The 14,420-nt window shown below is 48.1% G+C and overlaps 1 protein-coding gene across 1 annotated transcript in view; it reads right to left on the bottom strand.

Moving 5' to 3' along the window:
- The window catches only part of UBE2O (ubiquitin conjugating enzyme E2 O), a 60,050-nt gene that overhangs the window by 6,691 nt on the left and 38,939 nt on the right, over positions 1 to 14,420 (bottom strand). The window contains exons 4-13 of the mRNA XM_069032842.1: positions 14,080 to 14,177; positions 12,573 to 12,636; positions 10,728 to 10,871; positions 9,987 to 10,096; positions 9,031 to 9,181; positions 7,763 to 8,265; positions 4,941 to 5,095; positions 3,946 to 4,058; positions 2,783 to 2,908; positions 1,689 to 1,778 (exon numbers count right to left, since the gene is read on the bottom strand). Of these exons, the coding sequence (XP_068888943.1) occupies positions 1,689 to 1,778; positions 2,783 to 2,908; positions 3,946 to 4,058; positions 4,941 to 5,095; positions 7,763 to 8,265; positions 9,031 to 9,181; positions 9,987 to 10,096; positions 10,728 to 10,871; positions 12,573 to 12,636; positions 14,080 to 14,177 (1,554 nt within the window). The remainder of the gene's footprint in view (positions 1 to 1,688; positions 1,779 to 2,782; positions 2,909 to 3,945; positions 4,059 to 4,940; positions 5,096 to 7,762; positions 8,266 to 9,030; positions 9,182 to 9,986; positions 10,097 to 10,727; positions 10,872 to 12,572; positions 12,637 to 14,079; positions 14,178 to 14,420) is intronic.

A 14,420-nucleotide genomic window follows, 5' to 3' on the forward strand; every position in this document is an offset into this window, starting at 1 on the left:
GTTCCCTCTCACTACTGGAAGCTGAACACATCCCCACTCCATCCAGCCTCACCTCCTACAACCTGCTCTTGCACATGCTACATTTCAGGAGATCTCTCTGCAGAGGTTTACAGACCTCCTCCTGCTATAAGCACCAACAGGGAACCAGGGGAGCAAGAACACCTTTACAGGGCTGTGTTTGCAGTCAAGATGGGAGCATTTCATCCACAAGCTTCTGACACTTGAGTGACAGCCCAACAATCATCTTAATCTTAATAGATATGACCCCAGAGGCTAAAGCACATGGACCCTCAGTCATCTTGTCAAAGCCTTCAACTGAACCAGCACTGTTGAGCCAGTCCTGTGCCACCCAGAGACAGGCAGCCAGCAGAGGGTTAGCTGGGTTCAACACAAGTGACTGCAGGCAGGAAAAGCCATCAAAACTCACTGCCCTCAAAGCTAATCCAAATCTGAGTTGGAAAGTTAATTAGCCAGTTATGCCATCTTTATTTTTAGAGCTGTGAAAAAGCACCCAGACAGCTCGTCTCTGGGCACATGGGCAGGCATTGATAAATCATGGTTTTACCAACTGATAATTCATGCTCCTGACATTTCCCCAACTCCCATAATTACGCAGATGAGCAGAATCGAAGGGACTGGCGTGACACAGCAGGAGCTGCTGCAGAGCCCTGGCACCGCAGTGTGAGAACAGCCCTTTGTGGAGCAGGCATCAGACCTCTGATTGTGCCTGTGATCCAAGCACATGTGACAACAGGGGGAAGGGAGACAGCAGCCTGCTTTGTACACCCCAGTCCACTGCCATAGTGCAGGCATTGACTATTCTACTGTAATTAATGCAGAGCTGCTTGGTTTAAAAAGGAATCTTGCTCAAGTACTTTGTACTTGCTAAGGCATCTCTGCAGTGGAGGCAGTGGTTGCTCTGCCAGTGACAGAATGGGACTCCACAGATGCAGGTTGTCTTGTATCTTTAGGCTGTCTGCCTTCATTCCAGGCAACAAGGAGAGAAGACAGGGGATGAAACTGTATGGGGAGTAGCAAGTATAGTACAAGACAGTACAACAAAAGACCCAAGACAAATCAGCGGGAGGCAGTGGATTAGCAGTGTGGCTGTATCTATATTTTTCAGCTTGCACTCAACCCTTTCCCTCCCTGCCCTGGGATAAGATTTGAGTCTGATCCCTAGGTTAGCTAAGGTGACAATTTGTGGCTCCGGCCCAGCTTTTGAAGGAGTTTCTTCAGCCAAAAACCCCACTGTGGTGCCATTTCACAAGAGAGACAGAACACGCAATCGTCTTTCGGCGGTGTCCTGGTTGGGCAATGCACTAACCCGGGCTCCAGTCAGAACCGACTGAGCTCTGCAAAGCACCAGGTGCTGGAGGCCAGGAGCAGGGCTGTGGGCAGAGCTGGGACCATGCAGTGCACTTGTGAAGGCAAAAAGAGCCTGCCAAGGCTCTCCTAATCACTAGATTTGAGAGCAGTAGTGACCAACCAGTTGCCCAGACCTCCTGACAAAAGAAAGGTTTTCCTCTGCTAACAGAACTGGGAAGCCACCCTATCACATGGAACTGTACCAATCAACGGAGCAAGAGCCCCTTACCCAGTTAATCTCTCTACACACAGGCTTTAAATCCAAGTCTTGCCACTCAGCTAAGAGTTACAGGGATATCGGAGCTGGAACAGGACCTCACCTGTGGCAGAATGATAGTCTTGGAATTGTCAGCCCACACCACTTCCACCTTACTGCTGACATCCACACGAGCCACCTGTCCAACCGAAGGCTGTGGAGACAAGAGTGGTTTGTCAGCTCCTTTTCTTGCCCAGGCACTTCAGTGCAGAGCAGGAAGGATTTGAGAAACACATTCCCCAGCTGGAGAACCACCTAGAGCAACACCTGCATCCTACGTACAGAAACCACACAACTCTGCCATGGAGGTGGGGAGAACTCCCCTCCACAAGCAGCAGGAGGGCTGGTCTGGCAGGAGATCCTGATCTCTGACAGGACCAGTGGCCTTTCAGGGCCAGCAAGGGGCAGGCCCTGCATGGAATGGGGGTGCCCTCTAGTGGGGTGCCCTCAGCCCCCCCCAACACCCAGCACCAGGGGCTCCCCAGAGAGCACAGGCATGAACAGACAAGCCATGTTGTGCAGGGTGTGCAGCAAGGAGCACCTTGCCCTGCAGCCAGTTATTTAGGTCAGCTGAGCAGGCTGGGATGTGTTTCGTGCTGTAAGAGCCACACTACACCTTTTAAAACTTTTTTAGGGCAGCAGGCTCAAAAGCTGGAGGTCCTTCCAGGGGTGTTTCCTCTACAATATAAATTCTTCTGTCTTACCCCAAGGAGATTAATCAGCTCAACAAAATTAACATGTACATAGCTCAGATGAAAACCAGAACTCCAGCCTTCTGTTGCCAAGTGAAACCGGTTTCATGACAAATCCACCTTCACGGTTGCTCAGGAGCCCACAGAATATCCTTTTATTACAAGTTACTCTGAAATCCTAAGCAAGAGTTTTATGAAAAGCCCTCAGGCATATGTTCAGTTCTTGTCTCAGCTTCACTCTTGCTCTGCTGCAGACTGTCATCAAGGTCAAAGCATTTCAAGGTTACATCTCCACCAGACAGAGATCTGATGTGTTACTCATGACAGCAGGGGACACCAATACAAAATCAGGAAGCTAGGGAGTTTAGGACGCCCATGTGGGGCCTAAAGCCTTCCTACCAACTTTCCCACTGTCTCCACCAATACTTGGTGGCAATGTGGTCACATCACTGTGCCCAGGACCCACCTCGTCCTCCTTGGCCGTGGCTCCGTCGGAGTTGCCGATGCGGATGACGATATCGGTGGTGCGGAAGCGAAAGTCCGGGTGATCGGCGATGTCGTACACGCTCACATCCTCCTCCTCCCCGATCAGCTGCACCGAGACACAGCGCAACACGTCAGCCCCAGGAGGCTGCCCTGACCCCCAGAACACACCTTCGGCACTTCAAAGCACTTTGTGTTTTATTTTGTCCCTTTTTCAGCTGCTCCAACAGCCTGCTAATGTCCCTTATTGTCACCTCATCCAGCAGCGTGTCACTCAAGGCACAACAACGAAGGGAAGGAGATATTCTGTCTCATCTGCTCACCCTCACGTCACCATGACAAGGAGATGTGCAACCACAGTGTTTTATTCCCTTCTGAACACCCAGATTTCTCAAAGCAGTTCACTGGGGCCCACAGGGTAAGAGTTTACTTTTGAAATGATCCAAGGCAACAGGAAATATGACAAAAAACTTGCCATTTAATGGGAAACACCTTTCCTTTGATTTCTCCTGGAGAGTTAGGAGCTCACAAATTGTGAGAAATAAGTGGGGAACAACCCCAGGCCATGTTCTGCTTCTGCATGTAAAGGGCCCTGCTCAGTTATGACAGTGTGGTCTGGCAGCCTAAGACAAAGCAGTGTTGAGTCCCCCTCTCATCTCCAACTAGACTGCAGTCTATCAAGACTGTGGAAAGTACAGTACTCCTACAAATCCCAAGGAAAAGGCATTAGGGTGACTGTGGGGAATAGTACTATGGGCAGAGGCAAGCACAACAACGTGCAATAGATTAATCCTCTTTCTGTGAGCCACGCAAGGACATGGGGCAGAAAAATTCTTATAATTAACTCAAGAAATTAGTTGTCTGTGAAAACTTTAACAAAACTCTTCATCCATACCAGAACCTGATGATACCATGGGATGTAAAGTCCCTGCCTGGTCTTTGCTACCTCACAGACATCAACAAATATGAAGCGACATCACCTCTAGCTAAGTCTCCCAGGCCCATGAGCACTGTTCCCTTCCTCAAGGACACACAATTAATGCAGAGCTGATTCCCAGGCTTATCTGTGTTTATCTGTGAGGCTTGTGTTATTTTGTGGCTGCTTTCTCTTAGCTGGTTGCAGCAGGCACTGGCTCCTGCACTTACCTCCACATCATCTCCACTGGGTTTCAGCTTGAACCACTTCACCACGCAGGTACGGCCGATGTGGTCCCCAGACTGCACCACTCCATATAACCCAGGATCCTGGGAGCTCTGAGCTTTTGGTCACAATGGCAGGGAAGAAAACAGACAAATCAGGCAAAGGAGCACAGACTTTGCTCAGTGACTCAAGGCTGTCAGCTCTTGGGTTCTCATGGCTGAAGCCTTCCATTTGTGAATGGCATGAGGAAAAACAGTTCTTCCTACACAGTGAAAATTGTTGCCAAACTAGAATGGTAGAGCTGGAGCTGACGGGTAACTTTAGTTTCCACAGACTGTGTGTAACCCAGAAGACCAGTCAGACTATTACTCATCAGAAATGGCCACATAAACCAGTCTCTATTTATGCTAAGCCAGCTTTCCTGCTTCCCAGCCTGAGTGTCTTCTGCTCCCCAGTGCTGAAGGTCTACCCCTGCTAGAAAAGCAGCTGAGAGCCAGATGGTGGCATCAATATTTCATATCCGGAAGCTGTTAACTCTCCTTGAACTTGTCCCATGGCCCTCACTAGCATCACCAATTGGTTTGGTGAAGAGAAGTGATTCAAGAAGATGCCTCTGGATGCCAAAACTCCCCATGAAAAAAATGTAAGGGTCATGACAGATCAGCCATACAGAGAAAGAGCTGTTTGTTTCTCCCCTCATTCTGTGACAGAGCTCAGAACTGTTGACCCTTTCAAGGTGGGCAACCCTTGCTCTGCAGAAATACTGAAAATCCTAGTTTGGCTCCTTGTCATTTATTCCTTCCCCATCCTTCCTGTCATCATAGTTCAACTTTGGTATGTAAATAATGGTTCTCTGCTGCCATTCCTGCCAAGTCAGCTGAATCACTGCTGTCCCTGTCAGGTGCCCACCTCAACTGAGCACTAGCAGCTACAGAGCACATTAGGGGATCCAGACTGAACAATACTTTGCAATTAAGAGCATTGTTTTGATGCCCAATACCTCTTTTGTCCACCACAAAATCACCGGGGCAGAACTCGTTGTTGTCCAGATGATGGACAGGGATCAGCTCATTGGAGCGGATGTTTGTCTCCACGGTGCCATCCTGCCACATCACATCAGCTGAAGTCATCGTGGTCACCACTTCCACAGCAACCCTGGCAGCACAGAAAGGCACTGAGTTACCAAAGGGAACATCAGGGATCAAGATGGACCTCAGCAACACTAAGGTACGTGGATCAGCAGGCTGGGAAGCAAGTCAGGAAACCCCATGTAGAGCCCACAGAAGCAGCTGCACAGCAGGCTTTGTTTTGATGGTTCTCAATTGCTGCAGATGTTACACTGCTGAAGGAGGACGGACTTTCCAGGGAGCTCCTGCTGAGCTCACTTCTATTCCTACAGAGGCAAATTAACATCTACCAGCACCCACTTTCTGCCCCTGACAGCAGCATCACAGGAGCTTCAAACAGTCTGAAACTTGAGATCTTCTCCACTGGAGCACCCTCCAGCCTGACAGCTCTGAGGAATCTTTGAAACTAGAAGAACACATGACTGGAAAGATAAATCATCACAGCCCTTCCAGAGAGAAAAAAAACAAAACAAAAAGAAAAGAGGCAACACACTGAATGTGGGCAAAGCAAAAGGATTTTGTTTAAAAGAGAAAAGTGTCCTTCCCAGCGGTTCAAACACATACACATGTGTCTCTGCAGCTCAGAGATTAAACCCAAACATGCCACAGTGTACCACATGCTGGTTCTCTGCTATGGGGCTTGACAGGGATGCTTGAGGAGGCAAAGTGCTTGGGGCAGGAGGGACAGACTAGCTGGATACTGTTCTAATGAGCCCTCCACTAATTTCATCTCTCTTACAGCACAGAACAAACCAAATCCCATGCAGACTTTAAATCTTCCCTTTTCACAAGTGCTGGATTTATGCTCATTTCAGAATCAAATCTGAAGATACAATAGGCAAATACAGCTGTTTGCCCCCAGCCTTGTTTTTACAAATGTCAGAGAAATATTTTTAAGATGAAGTTTTTAGTAGGGCCAGCAGTCAACAGTAGAAATTATTAGAGAAGGGTCTGTAACAGGCCAAGTGTGTGTACAAGATGGTTTCTGGGGGACACAGGACATGCAGCTGAGGATGGGAGTGGAAAGGCTGAGTAAGGAAATGAGGCAGTCTTGTCTGCAGCAGTGTATGTGGCTTCAAACAAAAATCAAGACTTGATGTTAATAAAAATCCCTGTATACCCTCACTAAAAGATATCCAGCTGTCTGTGTGCTGCACAGAGCTGCAGCAGGTCACTCACTGATGGCAAAGCCACATGCTGAGCTGGCCCCTGCAGCCACAGCTGCCCAGGAGCTGACACATCACATGTGGTGACCAAGTGCAGGCAGCCCAAGCGCTCGGCATTTCTCAGCAGTGCCTGGCAGAACATCTCTGATGGCCTCAGCACCCCAGAGAAATACTCAACAGCACTGGCCCCTCACATTGAGCTGTGCCCAGCTGCCACAGGCACCCTTCACAGCATCAGCTGGGGGCTCTCAGTCTGTGCTGGAAAAGCCTCTATTTCCTACTCTCTGTCTCATGTCTGTCTCTGCATCTCCTTGTACTGAGCTGCCCAGATGCAGCACCAGAATTTCTTGGGGCTGCCACAGGGATTTCTCCCCACTGCCTGTATGGTGCAGGGAGCCACCAGGTGCTCTAGCTAAGCTCTCTTTAGCAAAACCTTCAGTAAAACAGAGACATTCAGTGGGGGAGTGAGACTTGAGGAGTGAACCCAGGATCCGTTCCCAGGAACTCTATCACACACTCCCATTTTTTCTCTCACTTGGATACTGCTCTGCTGGGCACTGTGACCTTCAAATCTAATTTCTTCAGAACCCACAAGGACTACAGGAACCACTCCCCTTGCATACAGGCAAAGCTAAATACCTACACAAAATGCGAATGAAGTTCATGACATTCTCAAACTGCTGGATCCCTTGAATACTGATAATGTCACTTTCCTAGGAGAATTCTCACATGTTCCCTTGCACCAGCTGATGCAGGATCTGTACACAACTAAGCAGCCCAGGGAAGCCAACAGACAAGGCAAACCACTTGTCAGACATCCTTGCATCCCATGAAAACAGTTTAAACACTCCTAAATTAAAGGCAAAAGCTGCTGAGATCCAGTTTTATCTAGAAATGGACAGATACACGCAGTGCTCCCTTCCCCAAGCTACTGAAATTAATTCCTCCAAGGCTCTCAAGAAGTGAGTGCAATTTGTTCATTAAAAAACTCTAATATTAAGAAGTATACTGCTGGCAAAAATTGCAGATCTCTGCAGAGCAGGGAGAGGATAACAGAGACCATGGCAGCACTACCACCTGCCAGCCGAGCTCCGTGCTGCTCTGGAGACAGCTCTCTAGGATAAGCTGTCCATTCCTAGCAGGGTCTGTCCTCAGCCTCTCTGCAGCAGCTGCCAATAAGGTAACCAATTAGTGTCATGTTTAAGCTGTGTGATCTTTATTCACCTCTTTCCCTGCACACAGAGTCTAGCACAGCACAGATATGCTGTCGATGCCCTGAGGCACAGCTGAAACGGAATAGCATCAGTGTCACGTCACGTGGCCCCAGTTTCACCAGAAGCTGGACTCAGACCAAGCTGATTTCACACAGGCCACTGCACAGTCATCACAAGATAATCACTGGCAGTTACTACCAGGTGGTGCCCAAACTCACCATCATCCTGCACCCGAGTTCAGGTGGTGCTTTACATCTGAGCACTTGGGCAAAGGAGATTTTGGCAATTGCATGTGGATGTGGAAATGCAGCTCACCTGTCTCCCGGCTTAAACTCTCTTGAAACCTTGGTCTTCTTCTTCTTGTGCTTCCTCTTCAAGTTTTTGATGGAAAGAGGGATGCTCTTCTTGCGGCAGGTGCCGCTGCCACTCTGGGATGAGGCAGTGGAGCTAGCAGAAGAGGTGACAGAACTGGTGTCATCAGTGTCATCAGCTGCCTCATCATCAGCATCCTGCTCCATGGACTGAAGCCGGTAGTCAGGCAGCCCCTCATCCTTCAGGAGAAAGGGAGGCTGCTGCTGCCGCGCTGCTGCTCCCCCTTTCTCCTTCCCTGTTTCTTCAGGCTGCTCCTCCTTTCTCTCCCCAGGACTTGGTGCACTGTTGGAAGAGTCATCCAGCTCACACTTGGAATCAGGCTTAAGCTCTTCTGATTTCTGGTCAGCAGCTGCAGCAGACTCTTTGTCAGGGGCTTCACTGGTGCCCTGAGACTCCGGAGAGCACGACATGATCTTCACGATCTGTTTCTTCAGCAGCCGCCTCACCTGGAGAGGGCAGACATGGGTCAGAGCTGGGCCTGAACACTCAGCAAGCTGCCAGCCAACCTGGGGAATGCTCAGCTTTGTGCACCCATGGAGCTCTGCATATTTCACCTGCACCAGAGCACTCTGCAAACCAGCATCTCACACTGCGCTGCTCAGGAGCAGCAGTGCACTAGCCCACGGAAAGTGAGCTTTGCTCCTTCAGCTTATTTTAAGCATGTTTTGAACTGTTTTGTTATGGGAGGTCACAAGAAGCTGCACAAGTTAATCTATGTAACAGGCACAGCCATGCAGGGAGGTCACCATCTACACACTGATGACATCCTGTTATTCTAGGAACAGCATGGCTCCACAGCCAGCAGGTACAGACCATAGCATGACTCACTTGGCCTAGGAAGCAAAAACAACTTCCTTGTTTCACCACAGCCAAGAATTTAACTGAACATTTCAGCTCCATGAGAATGCTAAGGAAAACAACATATTTTTAAGTCCCAGCTGACAGAGCACACTTGACCCCTGCAAGGTGACACCTCTGTGTTGAGGCCCTGTTCATGTTCTCTCAAGGTGTTAGCTGCCTGCTTCACCCAGTGCAGTCAGACTGCTCCACAAGGTGACTCCTCTGCTGGCAACAACAAGCCATTACTCTTCACAACCACTTCAGGAGTCACATTTCAGACCACATGACTACCAGGAAGATCTCTGCTTTAAAAGCCACAGTGACCAGAAATGCTTAGAGAAGTCAACGCCTCCCTCAACCCCTCAACTCACCTTTTTGGCAACTGACCCTTCACCCAGGACACAGTTCCTCTCAGGACACTCACAGGTGATTTTTGCAGGTTCCACTTTGTCTGGGAACACATAGAGGCACCTTTCTCCAAGCTGCCTTTGGGCATGGTCAAAGCACCCCAGACGCTTTACCCTGGCAGAACAGGAAAGCCATGAGCACAGAACAGTAACAGAACCCAGCAGTGCCCATGGCCTTCACAAGGCTGGCATGGCCTCACACCAACAGCACTGCTTCAGGGGTGGCACAACACCACACTAAATAATTTCCAGGCACACAATTCTAAAGGAGAAGCAGGAATCTCACCAGGGACTGGGTGGGGATACAAAGGGTTTGGATGGGACTTAAGTCACTCCTCTCCCTGGAGCTCCCCCCTTCCCCCTAGAGAGCTGCCAAGAGATATTTGGGTTTTTTTTGCTGTCATTTGAAAGCCACCCCCCTCCAGCACATGAGCCCCAGCCAGGACTCACGCTGACAGTGCTGTTGCTCATCTGACTTGTCCTTTGAGCTTTCCCAGCCCATTCTGGCAGCTGCAGCCTGCAGAGGGCACCAGTTACTGCCTCAGTACCAGCCTTGGCTGCAGCCGCACCCCTGAGCCCCACCCCAGCCCCACACGGAGATGCAGCCTGCCCAAGCAGCAGTGAAAGGACAAGGGAAGAAGGAAGCTGCTGCCACACACCACTCTATGCACCTGTCAGCTGGAGGGAACTTAGCATTAGTGGGATGCTTGCCTTCGTCCTGGTAACTCAAGTGTCTGCTAAACTAATTCAGAAGTTGTTATCTTGCTCTTTTGAAGCTCTGGCATATGCAGGTATGCAACATGGAAAAAAACCCCACTGGAAACGGCAGCATTGTGTCTGGTCACTTGGTAGGCCTGTCACCCACAGCCTGTGCAGGGCATGGGTGCTGGGAGTGAAAAGGGGTTTTCAAGGGATCTCACCTGGACAGCTTGTCCTGGCTGATTATTGAGGGAGGAGGGCTCACACTGTCAGTACCTCCAGGACAAAAGCTTTTAGTGATCCAAGTAACCTTTAGTTCCACCACCTGTACCTACAATGCAATGACAGAAAAGGCAATTTAACTTTTCAGAGACTTTCCCAGACCAGTGTCTCAGATCTGAAAGTTTACACACAGAGGAAAGCAGCAAACCTGCTTTTATCATTTAATATGGGCAAGTGCAGTTTTACCACATCCAGGACAACTCCAGTGCCCCCACAGCCTGACTCCTGACAATGCAGAGATTCTACAGCTTTTAGCTTCAAGGAAAGACAAGTGGCTTGGGAAGGAAGCTATGGTACATATAGATCAGCAGTCCAATGTCACATAGAAATATGGTAATGGATTTGGAGCTGCTCCTTCTTTAAGCAAAGACTCAGCAATATTTCTCCCTTTTTGGACAGCATGCAGCATTAAGTTTCAATAGAAGATGTGCTCCTACTACCCTAATGATCAGCAGTACTGCCCTCTGAGTGTACTGACGTGATCACTTTACAGGGTTCCAGCAGGGACCCTTGCTAGGATGCTCAAAAAGTCCTGCCAGTGCCCAAGGAGAAATTTGTCACCACAGCCACAGCACATTTGCTCCTGGGAGGTTACCATGGCAAGCTGACTCTGCTCCAAACAGCCAGCCTGGGACTGTGCTCGGCAGAAGGTGGCCATGTGGCAGGGTGTCAGTCCTTACCTCTTCCACCACCACTCTGAACTTGCTCTTTGTGCTCAGAACAGGCTTCACACCTGAGAGCCACTGCACACTGGAGAACACTTTAGATGGCCCGATGAGGACTTGTCCAGGATAAAAGCCATATGAATCATCAAAGAAGAGACCCTGTGGGGGAAATGGAGGGGAGAAAAGCAGCATAAAGGACTCCAAGATTTAATATTCCAGCATTTCCCTTCCATCTTTTGTGACCAGTAAAATTAACTATAAAGGTAAAGTCTGCAAGATGCCCATCTCCTGTAGCTCATCTTCTCCTGAAGGCAGCCCAGCAGTTCCTATAGCAACCTGCTCTGTCACATATTCAGACAGGACCAGGACTTGGTGCAGGAGAAACAAAGGTACTTTTAAGAAACAAAAGATGCATATTTCCACAGAGAGGTTCTCATTAACAAGGTAGCCCAGATCAGCTGGGCAAGGACATCTCTCTTCCATGCTCTAATTCAAGCACCTACAGCTTTCAGAGGCAGAGTGTGCCTTCACTCCTCTGTTTGTCAAATTAAGTGTGTAAGTATTATTCCTGTCTCAGGTGGATTAGTTAATATGACAGTTCTTTGAAAACAAAAACAGGACAGTAAACACAACAACTGCTTTCCTAGAACTCCTTCCCACTGATACTGAGATTCAGTGTGGGGGCGGACAGAGCAGTTTAGGGTAGATAAAATACTGTGCACAAAACTGCATCGAGTCTTGTACTTTGTCAGAAGGGATAAGAGCAGTGTGACAAGAGCTAAGCCAGGTAAGCATCTAACACACAGCAATTCTGAGCACAGCATCAAGAGTAACGCTGGAGACAGCCTGTGATTCAGCCCAAGCTGTGACTCCCCAGAGGACTATGTACACTTTAAAGGCAGCCTGACTCAAAACAAGCCATCTCAAAATTGGGTAACCAGAAGCTGAATGTTGCCATGACATCTACTTAGTGAGCAGAAAACCCACTGCACAACCCAAGTAGCTGAGACTGAGGTACTGGAGAACATCGAGCAAGAGACCACTCCTTCTGTGTACAGAACCAGAAAACCACAGCAGCACATCCTACTGAACTGATATTCCATTTACTCTTCAACAGGCTGCCATCAAGTTTTAGCAGAAGTGCAGTTTTAGATCAAAGGGACCTTTGCTTTGAAGGGTAGGAAGGAGAAGAGCTCAGTGCTTTGCCAGCTCCTAAGGATCACACGTCATCCTCCGTCATCTCCCAACACTGCTGCCAGGAGTGCAGCAAGGCCCTTTGGAAGAACAAGCAAGCTGTCATCAGCCTTTGAAGGTGAGAGAGGTTAGGTCCCACCACACAGCAAACTGTTTTGCCCAAAAGCCAGCAAAACCTTCCCTGCTACGTGATTTGGAAAATGCCAGTATGGTGGCAGGGCTCCATTCAAAGCATGCCATGGACTGCAGTAACAAGAAACATTATTTTACATGATCTGAAAACCTGCTTCTAGCAGAACACCTGTTAAACAAAATGCCTTTTTCCAGAAGAGGAACAGTTTTTGAAAGCAGTAAATGGAGTAAGAGCCTTCTTTAGAAGCATGTGCATATAGAAGGAGCAGTGAGTGAACTGCCTTGACACCAGCCATCTGACAGTGCGTTACACAAGCTGTTTACACAGAAATCAGTTGGATGTATTCATTGTAATACCTCCTCAAAACCTGCTCATTACTAACATCACCTTTAAACTGTTACTGTATGTGATACACCATTTAATTCTTAGGATTAATAAATGCCTACGAATTTTGCCTTCTCCTTCCCTCCTGCACAAAGAAGTTTCCAAGACAAAGTTGATCAGAAGGACTCTCAGGAGACCCAGCTGCTCACCGAGTCACTGACGTGGGGACAAACGTCATACAGCTTGGCTCCATCTTCCGTGCTCATGGAACACCTGGAAAGCAGACAGGAGACAGACTGTCACATTCCCAGAGCCATCCACCCCAAAAGCAAACAGCACCCGAGGGACTGACACTGCCTGAGCACGTCTGGCCATGCACCCAGCGGTGCATCACTGAGCTTTTATGATCCAGAGAAAAACTGGTTATAGACAAGCTGTAAAAGCATTAAAGGTATCTAAAGGTCACATTCAGCATGTAAAAAACCAAGCTAAGTAACAGGCTGGGTGCTGGACAAGATCTGTCTGCTGCAAAGGTCCCATTTGTTGCTCACACCATGCTGGGAACTAAAGGCAACTTGGGCATATTTTCTTCAGTAATAGCTTCATTTCCAGAGTGAGTTCTGGTGGCATTTCAAACGATTCATTAAGAAGAGGTTTTGCAAAAAGTTACCTCACTTTCCACAGCTGTGCAGCAGCTAGTACAAGATTCCAGGCAAGGTTTTAAATTGCACCAGTAACTGCAGGCATTACAGATAGAGATGTGTGGCTATTTTTCACTCCCAGTTTAACATACACCTAAGAACCTTCCAGCCTGGGTTAACTGCACAGTAACACAGCCAAACTCTTAGATGCATCCACATTGTGAGATCCAATCATCTCACATTACTCACTTCTTAGACTCAAAGCTGGCTGCAGGATTGTGGATTTGATTGTTGTGTTTTAAACATCAATGTCAACACTCAATTTACAAGGCAGATGGGTTATTCCCCAGCTGCCAGGCCCATACGCCTCTTGGCCCTCCACTGGTTCCTTCCTTCCCTTGCACCAAGGGTTTGCTGGATAAGACAGGCCACAGTAGCAGAGTGGATGTAGTGAATTCACAAGGGTTAGCACACAAGTTACTGTCTCACATGCAAGAGGAACAGAATTCAGATCCTTCTGCTGGCTTTGCAGAAATTTCACCAAATATTTCTTTCAGTATCTCTGGTTAAATCCTTCTCTAGACTTTGGATTGTGTTTTCATTTATAAAAAATTCAGTGAAAAAGAACAGCTGTTCTATCTTGGGCTGCTTTTTCATCTTTGATGAAAACCACTAGCCTGCAAGTTTCCAGAATTTCACAGACCCTTTTTTTAAGGTAAGAATTCCCCCTGCAGCACTCCTACTGAGAAGTAGTCTGGAACAACCACTCATCTTAAACAGCTACTTTTGCAGAGGAGAAACAGTTTAAAGACCAGTGGTGCTTTAGTTCTGGAGCACTGATCTGCTGGGGTTGAAAAAAATTGTCGCCTTTCAGACTACAGATTTTCCAGAGGGCTGTCAATAACTTTCAATGTTTTCAGAGAAAGATGTATTCTCTTGCTCTACATCTGAAGATTATGCAAGCAGATAACTTATCACTATGTAAATGAAGCCCCAACTGTTTCTTGCTCTCATAAAACAAATCAGGATTGTGAAAGCCAGAGGGGACAGTCTTCCACAGGAAGGAGAGAAGTACCTGGCACCATTGGAGAGCTTGAGGATAACTTGGTTCTTCAAATCATAGACCTTGCCCAGCCAGCAGTCATAGGCTATGTAGTCACCATACATGAAAGGCTGTGATGAAAACAGGAAACAAAACCTTATAAATATCAATTGTTGTAGCTGGAGCCAATTTTCATCACTAAGACTAATTTTTCATCCCAGAGGAGCTCACATCCTACTGTCTTCCCACAGGCTGTGACTTGGAATGAGTTACGACATTCCTGCTCTTTACTCCCAAATTTTCTTTATCTCAGAGGAAAAAGAACGATGAAATCCTACCCCACCTGGTCTCTGGAAATCACCTACCCACTCAAA

This window comes from Aphelocoma coerulescens, chromosome 18, assembly GCF_041296385.1.
Source record: "Aphelocoma coerulescens isolate FSJ_1873_10779 chromosome 18, UR_Acoe_1.0, whole genome shotgun sequence".
In the NCBI taxonomy this organism is placed as follows: domain Eukaryota; kingdom Metazoa; phylum Chordata; class Aves; order Passeriformes; family Corvidae; genus Aphelocoma; species Aphelocoma coerulescens.